The sequence below is a fragment of the Vespula vulgaris genome, chromosome 4, assembly GCF_905475345.1.
Source record: "Vespula vulgaris chromosome 4, iyVesVulg1.1, whole genome shotgun sequence".
NCBI classification, from domain to species: domain Eukaryota; kingdom Metazoa; phylum Arthropoda; class Insecta; order Hymenoptera; family Vespidae; genus Vespula; species Vespula vulgaris.
The window spans coordinates 4806864-4825525 of record NC_066589.1 but is presented as its reverse complement, the minus strand read 5'-3'; the positions used below and the strand labels follow the sequence as shown (position 1 = coordinate 4825525).

General features: G+C 30.5%; 1 protein-coding gene across 5 annotated transcripts in view; it reads left to right on the top strand.

The window, feature by feature from the left end:
• The window catches only part of LOC127063089 (two pore potassium channel protein sup-9), a 57580-nt gene extending 39381 nt beyond the window's left edge, over positions 1–18199 (top strand). For 4 of the 5 annotated variants that reach the window (XM_050992397.1, XM_050992398.1, XM_050992396.1 and 1 more), the window contains 5 exons: positions 5988–6120; positions 8885–9040; positions 9591–9766; positions 9894–10223; positions 10334–18199. In XM_050992397.1, the coding sequence (XP_050848354.1) occupies positions 6024–6120; positions 8885–9040; positions 9591–9766; positions 9894–10223; positions 10334–10648 (1074 nt within the window). In that variant the 5' untranslated portion in view covers positions 5988–6023 and the 3' untranslated portion in view covers positions 10649–18199. Of the gene's footprint in view, positions 1–5987; positions 6121–7822; positions 8216–8884; positions 9041–9590; positions 9767–9893; positions 10224–10333 lie in introns of all 5 variants that reach the window. The other variant, XM_050992393.1, reaches the window with a different exon arrangement.
• Positions 18200–18662: the final 463 nt, after the last annotated feature.

Genomic DNA, 18662 nt, shown 5'->3' with positions numbered 1-18662 from the left:
TCTAGCTTTTCTAAGATAATTTTTCAACAATATATCACAAGTTGATGTTGTAGTAAGTAAAAATATGTATACATCGGTAAAATACGTGAAAGAAAATGAGATAGTCATGGAGAAAGAAAAAACTAAAGCTTTTTTCTCGTGTTCATGAGAACCATTAATTATTAGCTTGTCGAGTTTGCTTTGAAGGATACCTGTAAGCTTGTGAGTGCTCATAGATGGAATTACGTAACTCTTCTCTATCTCTCTTTATCCCTTTTTATCTCTTTCTATTCCTCTTTCTTCCTCTTTACCATGTAAAAGTGTCTATCAGAGGTTGGATGGTGCACAGACTTTGCAAGTATTTCAATCGGTAACCGGTAGCCTTCTCTTTTTTACTCCGATTTTCTCCAAGTGCTATCATTATTGATTAATACGCCAACCACGAAAGAGCAATTTTCTTTTCTTTTTTGTTTTCTTTGTTTAATATGTATGTATATACATCGTATTTGAGCATTTTAACAAACGTATGCATTATTTTCTTTCTTTTTTTTTTTCACGCACAAAAAAGAAGGTGAAAAAACATGATAGATGCATTGGAAAAAAAAAAAGGAAGAATTGTTATAACTTCTCTATCTTGCAAATGGCATTCTGTATAAAATACATTTCCTTGCCTTAAAAAATTACTGATAGACTTATTTAAAACATTTGTTATCTAAAACAAATAGAATTTGATGTATTTGATCGTTCTAAAGGAGACATAAAAATATAAAAAACAAAGGGAAGCTTACCTATGTGTGAAAAAAAAAATAAAAAAAGTTTATCAAAACTTGTCCGAATGAAGGTAAAAAAAAAAAAAAAGAAAAAGAGGAAATCATGTCACTATTTATTATAAATTTGTTGTTAAATCTTCTTTACATACAATAAGAAGACCAAGAGACACTCTCTTTAAAATGCTCAGGATGAAGGCGAAGCTTATCCCGATTAAGGACAAAGAACTTTCGGATCAGAACGGTTGACTTGCGTCTTTCAATTAGCGGTGCTGTTCGTTTTTCTCTTAGCCACTCAACGAGAGCTAATAACTCTTTATCGGAAGTAACGAGATCTCATGAGGCGCAATCAAGCAAATAATAAGCGATATTACCGAAGCGTTTCATCGACTAAGGTATATAAGTTACACGTATGTAGGTATGTAACCGCTACCAATAGCCAATTCCGTTTAACCGACGATGTGGCTGAGGTAGTTGGAATAATGGCGAACCGATATCGTAAAACGCTACATTGTCGTTATCATCGACACGAGTATATATTCTGCATTTGCTGTAGTCCATATTCCTTATATGACAACATATACATACCTACATATACATGTACGTACGTGTAAATGATCATACGATATACGATCGTGATTTTGAAATGGAAAATTATTCGTGTTTTATGATTGATAAGAAAATTATTCTTATCCGCATTGAATTTATATTAATACGTTATATTATAAAATAATTTAGGTATATTAACGTATATATCGATATATGTTATAGTTGATATATAACTACTGTATCATATACTTCTATTACTGCACTATGTTACTCTACTATTTCGAATTAATTTATAAAATAAAAAGTTAATTAAATTTCGTAACGTACCTAATATAAACGTAATATATAATTGCGAGCGCGCACACGGTTATTAAGTCGTATGTGAAATATAAAAGTTAAATTAGAAACGATATTTGAACTGATTTTCGAATGAAATAATATCCATGACCTAGAAAAGATTCGGGCCAAGAAATTTCAAAAGAAAATTTTCAACAAACGAGCCGTAACAAATGTTATCCTTAGGGTATTAGTTTCGCAATCTCATCAGGAATTGTTTAAGGATGTCGAGAAAGGGGAAACCATTGAGATCGTTGGTATCATTCTCAGATTCTTTCAACTATAACCAAAAGCTTCCAGAAGTCGAGAAATCGTTTACTACAGACCTCTGGTAATCGTCGCCGTTATTCTGATTTATGCGAGTGAACGATCCTATACGCTCGTTTTCCGAGCACTTTCCAAGGGAAGAGAGTTTTGTGCTGTGGAAATATGAACGAAAAAATAGAAGGAAAAAGAATATGAATGAATGAAAGAAAAATAAAAACGAAGAAAAAGAACCGAGAGGAAAACGTTGCCTCGGACTTTTAAGGGCTGCTTCATCCTGAATTCAATAAGACGAGACGACTTTAATTTAAACTACGAAGAAACTCAATTTTAAGCTATGCCTTCTCATCTCCTTCGTTTTCTAACCTGAATCGACCTCACTTTTAAATATAAATCGACGTTTATAAATTTCGCCGAATTAATAAATAATAAAAACGTAAAAAGAAAAAGGTTCGTCAATAACTCACAGCACAATTCGACGTTAAAAAATAATAGAATTAAACAAGAACTAATAATGAAGATCTGGAAATAATTAAAAAAAAGTATGTGAAAAGGGGTTTCTTTTTTTTTTTTAACGAAAGAAATAAAAAATGTCGGAGATTGTTTGTCGTCTCTAGATGAGTTTCGAAAATCAATTAACCTATTTTTCGAGGCTTTTTGGACTTATTATATATATATATATATTTTTTTTTCGTTCAGATCGTAAAAATGTTCCCAGGCACTTTCATAATATGAAAAATAAGAAATTAGTTTTAGAAAAAAAAAGTGGGTCTCGAAAAGGAATAATTGATTTTTTAAAACTCCTCTAAAAACTTTCTTGACCCACTACTGATTTATTAAGAAATTTCAACGCTTACACCCGAGAAGCTTTTATTATTTCAACGAAATATAATCAGTCTTTAGAAAATCTTTAGAAAAAAAAAAAAAACGACGGATTTATTTCGTATATTGATGGAGAGGGTCGGGGGGGGGGGGGGGAGAAAGAAGAAAATAAACGTGTTGAGTGAAAATAAGCTCTATTGATAGAATACTTTTCACCGGAGGTATTCTTTCGAAGTTATAAAAACATAAATATATGTATAGTTGGGAGACACATAATGTGGGGGGTGGTTTCATTCGTAGACGTCATTCGTGAGATTGTAGGTTAATAGCGTCGGTTAATACAAGTGAAGATCTATACGATACAATGTAACAACTTTGTAACTGGGTACTTCGAGTGTTATCTCGAAAGAAAAATAAAAAAGGATTTCTTTCTACCCTGTTTTTCCGAAGAAAAGTGTGGTAGATAAAAAGTAAATGATAAAGATTGGATACAAACAACGATCGATTTTTATTTTTATTTAGTTCCATTTGTCCTCGAGAGATAATTATCGATTTCAATAAAAATAACAAATTTATTATTTTCTTTTTTTTATATATCTTTATTTCTTTTTTATTTATCATTATTATTATTTTTTTTTTCAAGAAGAAACAAAAATTGGTTCCTGACTTCATTCCGTTCGATCTTATCAACTATGAAATTATGTTTAATTAATCATAATTTCCAATGCATGAATAAGTACGGTATGTTATTAACACGTTCACTGTAATTATACATAATGAGTACTTAAGCTGATCTTCAGAGCATGGATTAATTAATGCTGGTGTTGCACCGTTAGCGTCACGTTATTATCAAATTCATTTAATTATACTAACGAGTACGAGTGTGATATATCTTAAATACTGTTATATTGTTTCTAACAGATTTCTAAAATAAACTCGAACTGCGATTGCCAATCGAATAAATCATGAATGAGAAAAAAAAAGTATTAAAGAGTGTCATGTATAATAAAGTGTAAAACACATTATTATCAAATTTACTTAATTATATCAATCTAAAATATGGAGTATCGAATACTATTTCTAATACATTTCTAATACAAACTCGCGAACTGCAAGTGTAATCGAAAAAAAAATAAAAAAAAAAAAAGAAAAGAAGAAAGTATCATAGAGTTTAGCTATGTCAGATCGACGTATCTATCTACTTAGATATAAAATCTGTAGTAAAAGTTAGACAATTGTAAAAGTGAATTGGCGAAAGAATAGTCAAATTAGATGAGCACCTCTCCAGTTTTTCTCATGGAATGAATCGTATAAACTTTCTCACGAAAGTTACCGAATGCGTGTAACTTTCTAAAGAGTTATGACTTTAAAACTTTTTGGATCTCTCTCTCTCTCTCTCTCCCCCTCCCCCTCTCCTTCCCTCCCTCTCCCTCCTTCACTACTTTTCTTTGTAAGGTCGTTGAAACTTACTCGTTTCTCTTTGGGAATAGATCGTTCGAAGAGTTGCAAGGGAATGTCGTCGCAACTCTTTGGAGTGATATTTCCCGCTCTTTTATATTCTTCTTTTTCTTCCTTCTCTCTCTCTCTCTCTCTCTCTCCCTTCCCCTCTATGTCTCTCTCGTTCCCTCTTTTTTTTTATCATCTTCTTCTTTTTCTTCTTTTTCTTCTACTTCTATTTCTTTTCAACGGAGCAAGATGTCTTCTTTTTTTTTCGTTTTCTTTTTTATTTCTCAAAAGAAAAAGAAAAGAAGAAGAAGATGAACATAACGATTTTGATATCAATTTTTCTTCGATAAATATATTGCCACGCGTTAAATCGAATTTCTTAGCTTCCAAAATTATACTATGGATAAGAGGATTTCTACACGATTTGGATACCCTAAAATATGCACCCCGCGAAATTTTTATGATAGCTTGCGACCTAAGATTTCGCGGGGCATAAATTCGATGGGAAAACATTGGTAGTTTCTTATAAAACGAATCTGTCTGGTGTCAACCTTGAAATTGAAATGCATGAGTGAAAAACCTTTCAAGGTCTAAGGGTCTTATATATTTTTTTTTTTTTCATTTTACGATCATCGTTCATGTAAAAATGAAAGTTAACTTTATCAATCAATTCATCAAGTTTCGTTAAATTTATCAATCATTTTCGAATACAACATTATATGTCTTATAATATATATATATATATATATATATATATATATATATATATATATATGTATGCATGTATTCATGTATGTATGTATGTATGTATGTATGTATGTATGTATGTATGTATGTATGTTGAATAAAAGAAAGTGAAAATAAAAAAGAGAGTGAGAAAGAGAGAGAGAGAGAGAGAGAGAGAGTAACGAAGGTATCTCTCAAGATCGTCTAGTACCAATTACCGAGATTCTCATCCGTGCCCTAGCATCCCTGCTGTCTCTCGAAAAGCAGAGTTTCAACCCTTTGATATCGCAAGATGCAATCTTGGCTAGTGAACCGCAAACATCCACTTCTAATGCGAACGAGTTGAGCCCTTATATGTAGGTATATGTGTATATAGGTTGTGAAGAAGCGAAACACGACTACTAAAAACACTACCTACCTACCTACCTACCTACCCTTTTCGAATCTCGAACAACGTTTACTTAATCAACCTTTTTGAGTAGCCAAGAAAACAAGAAGAGTAAATAAAGGATCGAGCCTTTTCAAAACGGTGTGTGTTAGTATTACATCGATTGTAATGCGTGCGAATATATATATATATATATATATATATATATATATATATATCATATGTATGTACTACTTGTATCATACAATGTTGGTATGTTTCTATTTTAAGACTAGTTTCTTCTCTTTCTAATCTTTAATTTTTGAGTAAAGAAAAAGAAAAAAGAAGAATTAAAATTTGAAAGTTGAATCAGTTAAATGGTACGTCGCTCAAATCCACCGATACTCGAATCTCACGAATTAGTTTTCGTCGATCGATAAATCCATTAAGGCAAAGAATAGCAGAAATAGAAACGGGATGACACGTGGAATGTTAAAATTGCACCGATTTCCAATTTTTTTTCCTCTTTTCCTTTTCGTTTTTATTTTCTTTTTATTTTCGATCGATCGTAGCAGGAACAAAAAGAGAGTTTTGAATTTTGTGTATCTTTCGTAAATACTTGATAGATATATTTATCGAATATGAAATATCACGTTCGATAAAAATTGTTCTCTTTCATTCGATCTAATCATTTAGTTTAATCTAATTATTTATATTATTATTATTTTTAGTCGGCACTGAAACCGTCCGGCATTCTAAATTAAGGAATGGAGGGAACGTGGCAGTGGGAGCAGCGAAAGCACTGCCATATCATACTGCTTAATCCTTCATCGTACGTAAAGAAAAACCCGAGACAAGTTGCAGGTGAGTTTTCTTCGACTTTATTTTTTATTTATTTATTTATTTTTATATATACATACATATACAATATAATGTGTAATAATTATTAGTTTTTATAATATGTTTATATACAATGATCCAGATAAATTGTTATAGTCCGTTTAATTTTACTGATAAATTGTTTTTAAATAATATTAATAATATGAATTGTTAAATAATACAAAGTGTTCGATTGAATTGTTACAATGTCTGTTTAATTTGATATTTGTTAATTATAAATTATAATATTATAGATGTTATCTTAACCATAGGATGATCCAAATAAAGAGTTATGACGTGTTTAATCTTTTAAATATTTTATAGACGATCAAAATCGATTGATTTAATTTGCAAATTGTATGGGAAAAAGAAGTAATAATAAAATTGACAACAAAAGCGATTGGTAAAACTTAATATTCAACTCTAATTTTTATTTATTTATATATAAATCACTTTTATTAATGGTCCAGATTAAAAGTGTTCAATTTTTATTTAATTGTAAAATTGTTTAAATAATATTTTTTAAATAATATTAATCATCAATTCTTTCTTTTCTTTTTTTGTTTCTCATCGATCATTAATATTATTTAACTTACAATTCTTCTAACTTACGTATAAAAAGTTTATTGGGGCAGTCGAAACGATTGCTAAAACTTTAAAATGGTTCATCTTGTAGTTAGCAGTCCACTTCATCACGTCTTTCTTTGTTTTTTTACACTCTTTTCTTTTCTCTTACTCTCATTTATCCTTTATCGCGTGTGTTAACCGGAAAGAAACAAAAGCGATTGACTTTTTAGAACGTTCGAACTCTTTTCCTCTTTCTATTTCTTTCTTTCTTGTCGTCAATCAAATTCGATCCTAGCAACGCGCAAGACCGAAAAGAATATTACTTTAACCCAATTCCACTTGATCGCTTCGCTTGGTGCGACAAAAATAATTTGTTTTCGTCACCGAAACGAATCTCTCATATTCGGAATTGGTTGCACACTGCTATATTGTAGGAAAGTATTAAAAAAATAAAAAAAGAAAGAAAGAGAAAAGAAAAATGGTTTTAAAAGTATTTCGAGATAAAGTGAGATTCGTTCTAAAAATTGTCGTCAGGAGTAAATCTTTTTCATTTCTTTTTTCTTTTTTTCTTACAACGCGTATAACAAATTGCATCGTTAAAAGTCTATTTGCGCTTTCAATATGTTATTTTTTAACGAATACATATTTCATCGCAGCCCCTTTGATCAATATTTTGATACTATTTAAACGTATTTATATTACAAAAAAAAAATAATAAAAAATAAAAAACAGGTCGCATAAAAGTATGTGATTACATTCGAACTCTTCTTCTGACTGCATTTAAATGTACTTGAGTTGAAGAGGAAAAAATACAAAAAAAAAAAAAAGAAAAATAACAAAGAAAGAACATATGACATTTAGATGATCGTGTAGAAATTTTTCAAAGCTTGACAATTCGTATCAAATCGTCAAACAATTTTATTGGACTTATGTCTAATTACAATTACGTCTACAATTTACAAAAATAGAAAAAAAACAAACAAACAAACCGATATTCTTCGACGATGTTCTAACAAGTACAAATAAAATGAACAAATTATAAACAAAAAAATAGTGAGAAAACGATCGTGATTGAATGTTAAAGAGTTCATAAAATCAAATCGTAAGATCTCCATTACAGATAAACGAGAACGACTGCAGAACAGTCCTGGCAAGGAAGAAGACAGCAGACCTAAGAAGTGGAACGAAGAACAGCAGGAAGAACTGTAGCGTTGGAAGATCGAAGGGTGCTTCCTTTTTTTTTTGTTTTTCGGCATCGACCTTTGGAAGGAGAAAGAGAGACAAAAAGAGGCTCGACATGGGCCCAAAAGAGCAAAACGTAACTCACTGAGCGATGCAAGTAGTTAGGGCTGGGGCCCTGCTAGTGAGCATGTGGCTCACTAGAGAATGAAGAAACAAAACGTCCGGACCCTATCGTTGATCGTCTCTACATTCACCTACCTCCTCGTCGGCGCTGCGATCTTCGACGTTCTCGAGTCCGAGACGGAGAAACGACGCAAGGAAGCACTGGATGGTAATAAAAAGAAAACACAATATCCTGTTGAACATTTAATATCTTTGAACATGTTTGCTGTCGGATTGATCCGGTTGATAGTGATCCGGATGATAGTGGATTAAGAGATTATAGGATTTAGAAAAGGATAGATGAAATGAAGTAAAACATTTATTTCTTTGTCCCAACTTAAATCTATATGTTGTCATATCGTTTGGAAGTCAAAAGGACTTTATACAAATATATATTGTATTAGTTAAGTTTTATTTATTTTTATTGTGTCTGTATGCGTATGTGTGTGTGTATGTGTATATAGACATACTAAGTTTTCGATCTTTTTAATTTGATGTTAATTATTTTTAATTTTATATTATATTATACTTGGTATAAGTTGATATATTATGTGATTATATATTAGTTATATCATACATACAAAACATTGAAAATTATATCATAACTTTTAGATTATGTAATTCTTTCGTAGACAGGAAAAAAATTGGGTTGCGCGTGAGTTGTAAAACATATATCAGGACATGTAAATTACTTTATTCAAAGTTTTAATAGTCAAGGATACAAGGTCTAATATCTAAAGTAAAAATTGTTCAAATTTAAAAAAAAAAAAAAGAAGAAGAAAAAAAGAAAAAGAAAGATCAAACTGAGATTTTAATCGTTATACTTATCTGTTTACAGCCATTGAGAAAATGGTCATACGCAAGTACAATATCAGCGAGGACGATTTTAAAATCATGGAAACCGTGGTTCTGAAAACGGAGCCACACAAGGCAGGCCAGCAATGGAAGTTTGCGGGTGCTTTCTACTATGCAACCACGGTTCTCACCACAATCGGTGATTATTACTATTTTGTAATACCATTTAGTGTTGCACTTCGAAAAGTCTTAAACGAGAAAACTTTTCGAAGATGGCGTGTGCACTATCGTTAAACGAATGTCTGTCTCACTTTGCGAAGCTTTCCCACAAACTTTTTCTCAGCTTGTTCGAGTAAGAACTTGACTTTGATAGAGGATATAAAAGGACTTGCCTACGAACTTCTCACTCTGTGGATATGCGAGTTCTTGAAAAGCTCCTCGTGTCTGTGAAGTTGGTAACCCGTTTTATAAGAATTTCACAATGTTAATAATTATATCAATCAACTTATAGAGAGATATGAAAAAAAAAAGGAAAAAAAAAGAAAAGAAAAGAAAAAAAGAAGTATCTGAAAGAGGACGAACGAAAAAGAATTCTTAAAACATGAATTAACTTGAATACTCTATCCACCTTCAAGAATATTTTTATCTTTTATAGCTCGTTAAATGATATTATTATTATTATTATTATTATTATTATTATTATTATTATTATTATTATCATCTCTCTAATTGAATAATCGTTTATACAGGTTACGGACACTCAACGCCAAATACCATAAGCGGTAAACTCTTCACGATGTTCTATGGAATCGTTGGAATCCCATTAGGACTCGTGATGTTCCAGAGTATAGGCGAACGCCTTAACAAGTTCTCATCCGTTGTGATACGGAACGTAAAGAGTCTTCTGAATTGTAAGGATGTCCAGGTAGAGTTTGAATCAATATCTCTCCTTAGATATATCTTAGTTAGATCTGCGAGCAATGTAAGAAATATATTCCTTAGTATTAAGATCAAGAGATACATACATAAATATCTGAATGAAATTGTTATAGGCTTCGGAGATAAATTTGATCTGCGTTGTGACGACCTTATCGTGTCTGACCATCGCTGGTGGTGCAGCAGCGTTTTCCAGATACGAAGGGTGGTCCTATTTCGATTCCATTTATTATTGCTTCATCACTCTGACGACCATAGGCTTCGGTGATATGGTAGCTCTTCAAAAGGACAATGCTCTGGATAATAAGCCAGAGTACGTAATGTTTGCCTTGATATTCATACTCTTTGGATTGGCCATCGTTGCGGCCTCCCTTAATTTGTTGGTCCTGAGATTCGTCACGATGAATACCGAGGACGAGAGACGAGACGAGGCCGAAGCTTTGCAGGTGATACTTAGATTATATTTATATTTGTGAAAGATTAATACGACTTTTGACGCATGCTTGAATTTCCCTTTTTAAGAAATATTACGATTACTTGTCGACTTAATTAATAGGCTGTACAGGAAGCAGTACGTTTGGAAGGTGATGTGATAACTGCAAACGGCTCGATATTGTCGGAGCGAGTCGGTAATCACGGTGAAACAGTTTCGTTGGACGACGAGGCATCAGTATGTAGCTGTCGCTGTACCGGCTTTCAAAAGAAACGCCGGAGACCGCGTTTTACGGTTCGTCGCTCACCCGGCAAGATTTCTCATCTCTTACCGATGCAGCAATTTTCACAACCGAATCAACGTGCCGAATTAAGACCACCCCAGTTGACGCCGTTGTTACAATTACAAACGTTGCATCAACATCGTGCCAGTATCTGACAACGTTCTTATGCTTCTTCGTTAAATTCGATAGAACGTCAGCCAAGACGAGAGTCCGTCTGATCGTCCATAGAAAAGCCAAACATTTCTATGTTCGATCAACGACTAAAAGTCGATGGCCAAGTAAAGTCGTGTTCAACAAACGTCTCGTCTTGTTCTCCAAAATTTCGATGTAATTTTTCAAGACGGCACTGATATCAACAGTTCAACTTTCTTCGTGGATAAATAAAAAGATAAGAAAGGAAAAAACAACAAAGGAAACAAACTATTCTGTCTACCGTGCAGCAGCACCTCGTTCGAACGTCAAAGAAAGAACGTCGGTGGAGTGTGAAACCAAACGCGTACAGCTTGGCTCTTCCTTTCATTTTCTACTCGGACGAACATTATATACGTTGATCCATTAATATTTCATTTTATCTACGATAAAGTAAATTCGTCTCTCTCTTATCTTAAATTATTATACACACGTACACTTACTTATCTCTGTCACGAATTATCATAGTAAAGATATCTATGTTTTCTTTAGATGATTTAGTCGGCGAACGAGATAATTGTAATGGAGTGAACTATAGAAAAGAGAGAGGGAGAGAGAGAGAGAGAAAAGAAAAATAAATAGAGATTCGTTCGTCCGAGTTCCATTGATCGTGTAAGCCCAGGCGTGTTATATGTAACACATGATAGATAGACGTTCCACGTGCGGAGCAATTTTCTTGCCTTTTATTAAAAAGTAGTATCTATTTGAATATTTTTTAATGTCAAAGAATATATCTTTAGTATTCCAAATTTCGACATGTATGTACACGGAGGTATACGTAGTATAAATGTGAAGAGTGCTAGTAGCGAGCCAACCGAACGTTTCCACGCGTGTAACGTGGCGACGAAATTTCAAAAGTTAGAAGAAAAGAAGAAGAAAGAGGAGAGAAGAAAAAAAAAAGGAAAAGAAAAAACCAAAGGAAAATAAAAAAGCTTTAATGAAGACGACCAACCCCCAACAAACAAATAAATAAATAAATAACAATCTCGGATCGTTCGACGACTCGTTACAATAAATAAATATATATATAAAAAAAAGGAAAAAACATAAAAAAAATAATAAAAAAATGATTATTGATAAAGATCTTCAGTATGTTTCTAATGAAAGCTCGTCATATTTGTATATGACGTTGCATCGTGCACCGATTCGTGATCGATGATAAAATTCGATGAGAAGCCAAACGATTCGATGCACCGAATTCTTCATTAATTGTTACTTCGTTCGATCACAAATTAATAATAATAATAATAATAATAATAATAATAATAATAATAATAATAATAAATAATAATAATAATAATAATATTAATAATAAAACGAGAAGGTGAAACGAGGGTCGACTATTAAACTTCGTACGTCTTCGTTATTATCGACTACAAAGTAAAAACAAAACAAAAAAAAAATGAAATAAAAATAAAAATCAAGAGAACGACGTATGAATTCGAGATTTGTAATATATTAGGATTATAGTTATACGTATATGAAACACAACGATCTTACAAGATCGGGAGTCATTTTTATGAATACGAAAAGTAACATATACACACGAGCATTACAAGAAAAGAATAAGAGAGAAAAAATAAATAAATAAAAGAAAAAGGGGGGAGAGAGATAGAACGAATTTGAGAAGCGTCTAGCTAATTGCATTTCTAATCTAGCACTTTCATTTTCGTTGTGAGCTCATCTAATGCATCTCGTTTTTTCTTCTCTCATATATATATATATATAAAAAAAAAAGAAATAATAATAATAATCATCTGAAAACTTTTGTATAATCGTTACGTAAAATCTTAAGTCTTGATCCATTTCGACGTTAAATGCACCAATCTTTTTGACGAATAATATTTCTATCGATTTCTCCGCTTGTTATAATCGTAAGGATAGATATTATTTGATCGATGAAGAAAAACGAAAGAGAGAGAGAGAGAGAGAGAGAGAGAGAGATAGAAACGGATAGAGAGAAAAAGAGAGAGAAAGAGAAATACACTCCCAACTGTTCATAAACTTAAAAATAGAAATCGAATTAAATTAATAGCACGTGAATATTAAATGGCGTTTTCAATCAATAAGATTTTGTAATAAACCAACCAAAAATATACGTATTCATTTATTTTCTTTTTTTTTTTATTTGATTTTATATTATAATTATTATTATTATTTTATTTTCTTATTTTTAAATCCTTTCTCGACAAAAATATCACGGAAATGTCAAGGTTCGCGTAGAATATTCCGTGAATAATTTTTAATCGTAGGATGATATTTTGCGTCGAAGATAGAGCCAGCTTATAACTCATTCTTTTTTTTTCTCTTCTTTCTTTTTTTTTTTATGATGTTACATGATAATACGATGCCAGGTGCAAAAAAGAAGAAGAAAAGAAATGAAGAAAATAATTATAATATTAATATTAATATTAATAATAATAATAATAATAATAATAATAATAATAATAATAATAATAATAGAACGACCATCGAAAATTGTCTACCCTGGAATCCGTTTTCCCGGAAAATATCTCTCTATTATTGGTAGCACCAAATGCCTTCTTTTTAAAAACCATTTAAGATGAATATTAATCGATCGATAATACACAATATTTTAAAATAAGATTCTGAAATGCGTTTTAAAATCCGAATCCAGAGTAATAATGAAAAAAAAAAAAGAGAGAGAGAAAGGGAAAGAAACAAAGAAACAAAGAAACAAAGAAAGAAAGAAAGAAAGAAAGAAAGAAAGAAAGAAAGAAAGAAAGAGCGATTACCACACAGAAAAATCGTTATTTAACGCTAATAAGTCGAACCTTATCTCTGCTTAATGTTTAAATAGAAAAGCCGCGTAATCGGCTTTATACACATAATGAATTTCTTTAGAAACAAAATCTCGTTCAATTTGTAAATGATGTGCCTGCTTAAGTGTCAAAAGAAGAAGAAGAAAACAAAGAAAGAAAAAGAAACCAATGAACGATTATTAAATTGCTCCGAAATGATTATATTATTATTAGTACGGGCAAGTACAAAAAAGGACCCGTTTATATAACGGTTATGCGAATTTAGATTTAATCATCCGGTTAATCATTATTATCGAGTCATTATGTTTCGAATTTTAATAACTCGAAACTTATAGTTCACTCAAAACAAAGTATATCAAACAAAATCGATATCTCTCATCGATAAAAACTTCTTACATACATACGTACATAAATACGAACGAATCTCGCATGACAAATTTATTCGAATTTCTTGCGCTACGTTAATAAGAAAAACAAATTACGTAAAAATGATAAAAATGACGACTTATCAGGAGAGATTCATTAATTGATTAATAAAACGTTTATTAGTTACACCGTTTTACAAACTTAAAAAATGATATAATTCACATAAACAATTGGAATATTCTAATATACATAATATATCAGTAAAAATCGATCGAAATAATCAATTATTACGTAATGATTCCTATGTGAAATCTTGTTTTTTTATAAGAAAAAAAAATATATATTGAATATATATACCTTGAAATATATATGTATATATATATATATTTCTTACTATTCATATATTCGAACTATATATATATTTCTTATATTAATTACAATTCATGTAAAATTAATTTGTTCGTTATTTTTAACAACAACCGAAGTACACGTATTCTGATTATAGATAAGATTCGAATGATCGATTCTAATGAAATAAACTCGTTTATTTAGTTGCTCGTTTAGTATTTATAAAACGAAATTTACTATGTTTCATTGTGTCACGGTAGTTGTAAGAAAGAAGAAAAAAAAAATGATTTTTTATCTACCGCAATACATATTACGAAACGACCATAAAATATCACGTACGAAAAGAGAAAAAAGGGGTGAGAGAGAGAGAGAGAGAGACAGTGAGAGAGAGAGAGAAAAAGAAAGAGAATAACAAATCTATTAAAAATAATCTCAAAACCAGGGTGAATACATAAATACGCTCGTCGAAAGACGCTACCTATCGATTGTAATATAATGTTGTAATATATTATTAAGATACACAGGGATGGGGATAAAATTTCGAGTCTAGTTTGACAACTTGTAAATAAGCGTTTTTTGGATAATTCAAGGATACACATATAAGATATGTACAATAAAATATGCCGGTATATTTAGAGTTCTACGACATATATATATATATATGTATATGTGTGTGTATATATGTGTATATATATATATATGTATGCATATATATGTATATATGTGTATGTATATGTATATGTATGTATATATATATATGTATATATATATAAAGCTCATCTTTCAAACTTCTTTTTTTAGTAATTACGATTAAACTTTAATGTTAAAATCATAGATGACTGCTTACTCGAGACGCAAAGATCGCATTTTATCTCTAATATATTAAACATATTTAAATTTCTCTTATAAAAAAAAAAGAAAAAAAAAACCGTAAAAAAAATCCAAAAAAAGAGAAGAATTTGAATACATCGTCAATGTAATTTTGAGAATATTTAACGAATCACTTAGTAAGTTTCATTAATAAATTTATAGAAATGGATTTTTTATAAGAAGGAAAATGATCGAATTGATTATCAAAATTATATGAAAATTAGATATTTCGTTAATATCCATATTATAATTAAACAAACCAAAAGTTTTTCATTGTTTGAAATAAAAACAATATTTGATAATTGCAAACGTTTTTCTTTTTCGTTTGATTGCAATTCATCTTGAATGTAATTCTATTCGAAGAAGCATGCAACAATGGTAAAACATAACTCTATATATTGTTATTATTATAATCATAAAAAAAAAATTTATGAAAATAATTATAAGAGCATTTCCTTCTTATAATTCGATTGATTTGTCAAAAAGAAGATTTTAACTTTTCAATGAAAATATTATGTGCATTAATAACAAAGAATCGTTAATAATATTCGTATGTGAAATTTTATATTTTTTTTATGTTTTTCGTCTCGTTGTAAGATAATATTCATTTTTCGATTACTATGTCGCGATAATGTTGCGATGTAATAAGTAACAAAAAAAAAAAAAATAGACTAATCATTGATTGAATCTTCCGTAGACTTTCCGCCAAAATTTGTTTACACCGTGATTCCACTTTTTTCTTAATTCACAAGAAAAAACGCATGTAAATAAATTAAAAAACAAAGATGACATAAATCGAATATTTAGCGATGTGAAAATGAGAAGATTTCACATTTTTAATCTCGCATTAGCAGGTAACGAACACCATAAAGAAAGAGAGAGAGAGAGAAAGAGAGAGATAAAGAGAAAAATAAAGAAAGAAGAAATACTGTTCGCATTAACTCGAGTGTATATATATACATATATATATATACATGTATATACATATATATATATATATATATATACACGTATATACATATATATACATACATACATACATACATACATACATACATACATACATGCAGTAATACAGTAATAACGATGATTGCTGTAAATTTACATTATCACAGTTGGAGAATGTGTGAAATTAATTAACAAAGGAGAAAAAGGAAATAAGAAAACAAGAATAATCAAGACACATTTACTCACGCAATGTTGCTATAAGTGTTATAGCATATAAGTAGTTTTTAAGAATACCTTAGCTATGAAATTTTTTAAGTGAAATGAATATAATTCTATAAAAGAAAAGAAAATAACCGAAAGAAAGAAACAAAGATGCATAGCAAAATAACAACAACAAATTTGTTAATTACATATGTATTAATGGTTATTTGAAAGAAAAGCAAGCAAACTATTGTAATCTTAATTAATTCGTTCATAGAATGAAAATGCGAAAAATTTGGGGGGGGGGGTGGCGACGGATGCAAGACCAAATGTTAAAAAAAAAAAAGAAACGAAAAATTCGTGCAAAGAAAAAAGCATAAGTTCACGATAATAATAGGAATAATATCTTCATGGTGATCGTACCACTACTTTTTGCCAATACAATCTATTATGCTTCCTTAAGAATTACGTATGCTTTTTTATTTACTATAATATTTAATATCATTCTCTCTCCTTATAGAAATATGTACTTACATATTTACTTAATATTATTCGCTGTTGCGAGGAACGATTTACTTACGATTTTTGTAAAGGAAAAGAAAGACGAAAGAGAAAGGGAAGAAAATTGAAAAAAAAAAAGTAAAAAAAGAAGAAGGAAAAGGACAGAAAAAACCATATTAATTGATCTTCCAGACCTTGTATTTAAAATGTTCAGATATAAATTAAGACTTATTAAGAATTATTAACGGTACTTATTTCGATCGATATGGATTATCGATCGATAGTTTGTACAAAAAACAACAACAAAAAAAAAAGGAAACAACAACAACATTTCTCATTATAACGCTAGAAATAGTAAAACTCATCGTTCGGTTTCCTCTCCCCGACAATTGAGAAAGAAATAAAGAGTGAAAGAAAGAAAAACAAAAAAAATTGAGAAAAAGATGTCGATGATATATGTTAGTTCGAAAAACGATACTTGTAAAAAGAGAACACACACACACACAAACACATACATGCGCGCATACACATACACACACATTATGTATTTAAATAGTATCCATATAATTATTTGTAAGATAAAGAAGGACAGAAACCAGACTTTATTGGATAATGAACGAACGAGACGAATGAAAGCAAACAAAGAGAATTTAAAAAAATATAAAATCCTTTCAGCACGCGCGCGCGCCTTAAAACGAGCGACTTCGATGTAAACAAAAATCTGGAAGGAGACCACATATCCCTCACTTTCATGTAATTCTTATTTAATTAAAAAAGAAAAAAAGAAAAAAAAGAAAAAAAGGAGAAGAGAGAGAGAGAGAGAGAGAGAGAGAGAAGAAAAAAAGAAAGAAAGAATAAAAGACCACACACAAAGTCTCACAAAATGAGAAGACAATGATAACACATCAACGCCGAATAATTATAATAAAGATAAAGATAAAGATAAAAATAATGAAAGAAAGAAAGAAAGGGAAAAACGTACATGAATACATATACATACGTACATACATACATACATACATACGTACATACATACATACATACATACGTACATACATACATACATACATACATACACACATTAATACGTAAATAAATAAAATAAAATAAATCTTGTAAAAACATCGAGTTAAACAACTGAATTATTAGGCGAAAAGAAAAGACAAAAAAAAAAAAGAAATAAAGGAAAACGGAAAAGGAGATAAAGGCTAAAAACGCGTTCGTGCGATTCGAAATAGGTTCCAAAAATCTGCCTGCACACACCGCCACGTGTACTGACGTTTAAGTGGATCGTACTTTGTAAATTACTATGGACTTCCTAATTATATGCTGGTATATATATAAATATATATATATATACATATATGTATATATGTATGTGTGTATACACATACATATAAAATACGAGTATAAAATTGTATATGTGTATACACGTATATATATTATACGTAAATACATGTGCTCTGCCACAATAAAGCAGTTTTTTCTAATCTAAAAAAACGCAGTTGTGCTTTTTGTGTAACCCAAAAAATAAATCCGTAAGATTTTTTAGATTGACCAAAATTCATCCGATTCTTTGCATTCGATTTTCGTATACATACATACATACATACATACATACATATATATGTGTGTATGTGTGTTATAGTATACGAGAGTTTGTTGGATGCGAAAACAAGGCTCGGGCAAGTTGGAAAGGGCAGGACAGGTCATTGATATCTTTAACAGAGCATCGAGAGAGGTTACTCGCTGAGCCGCAATGACAAAGAAACGTGACGGTACTATGTTTATCCTCCTCCCACGATTCCGTGCGACCATTGTTGAACCATTGTACGTACAGTATCGTATTTAACCGTACGAGATCCTACGGAATAATAGTATGACGCGTAAACAAATAAACGTTACATTTGTTCGTTCATTAATAACGTAGCACATTGTAAATTTGTTATTTTATTAAACATTT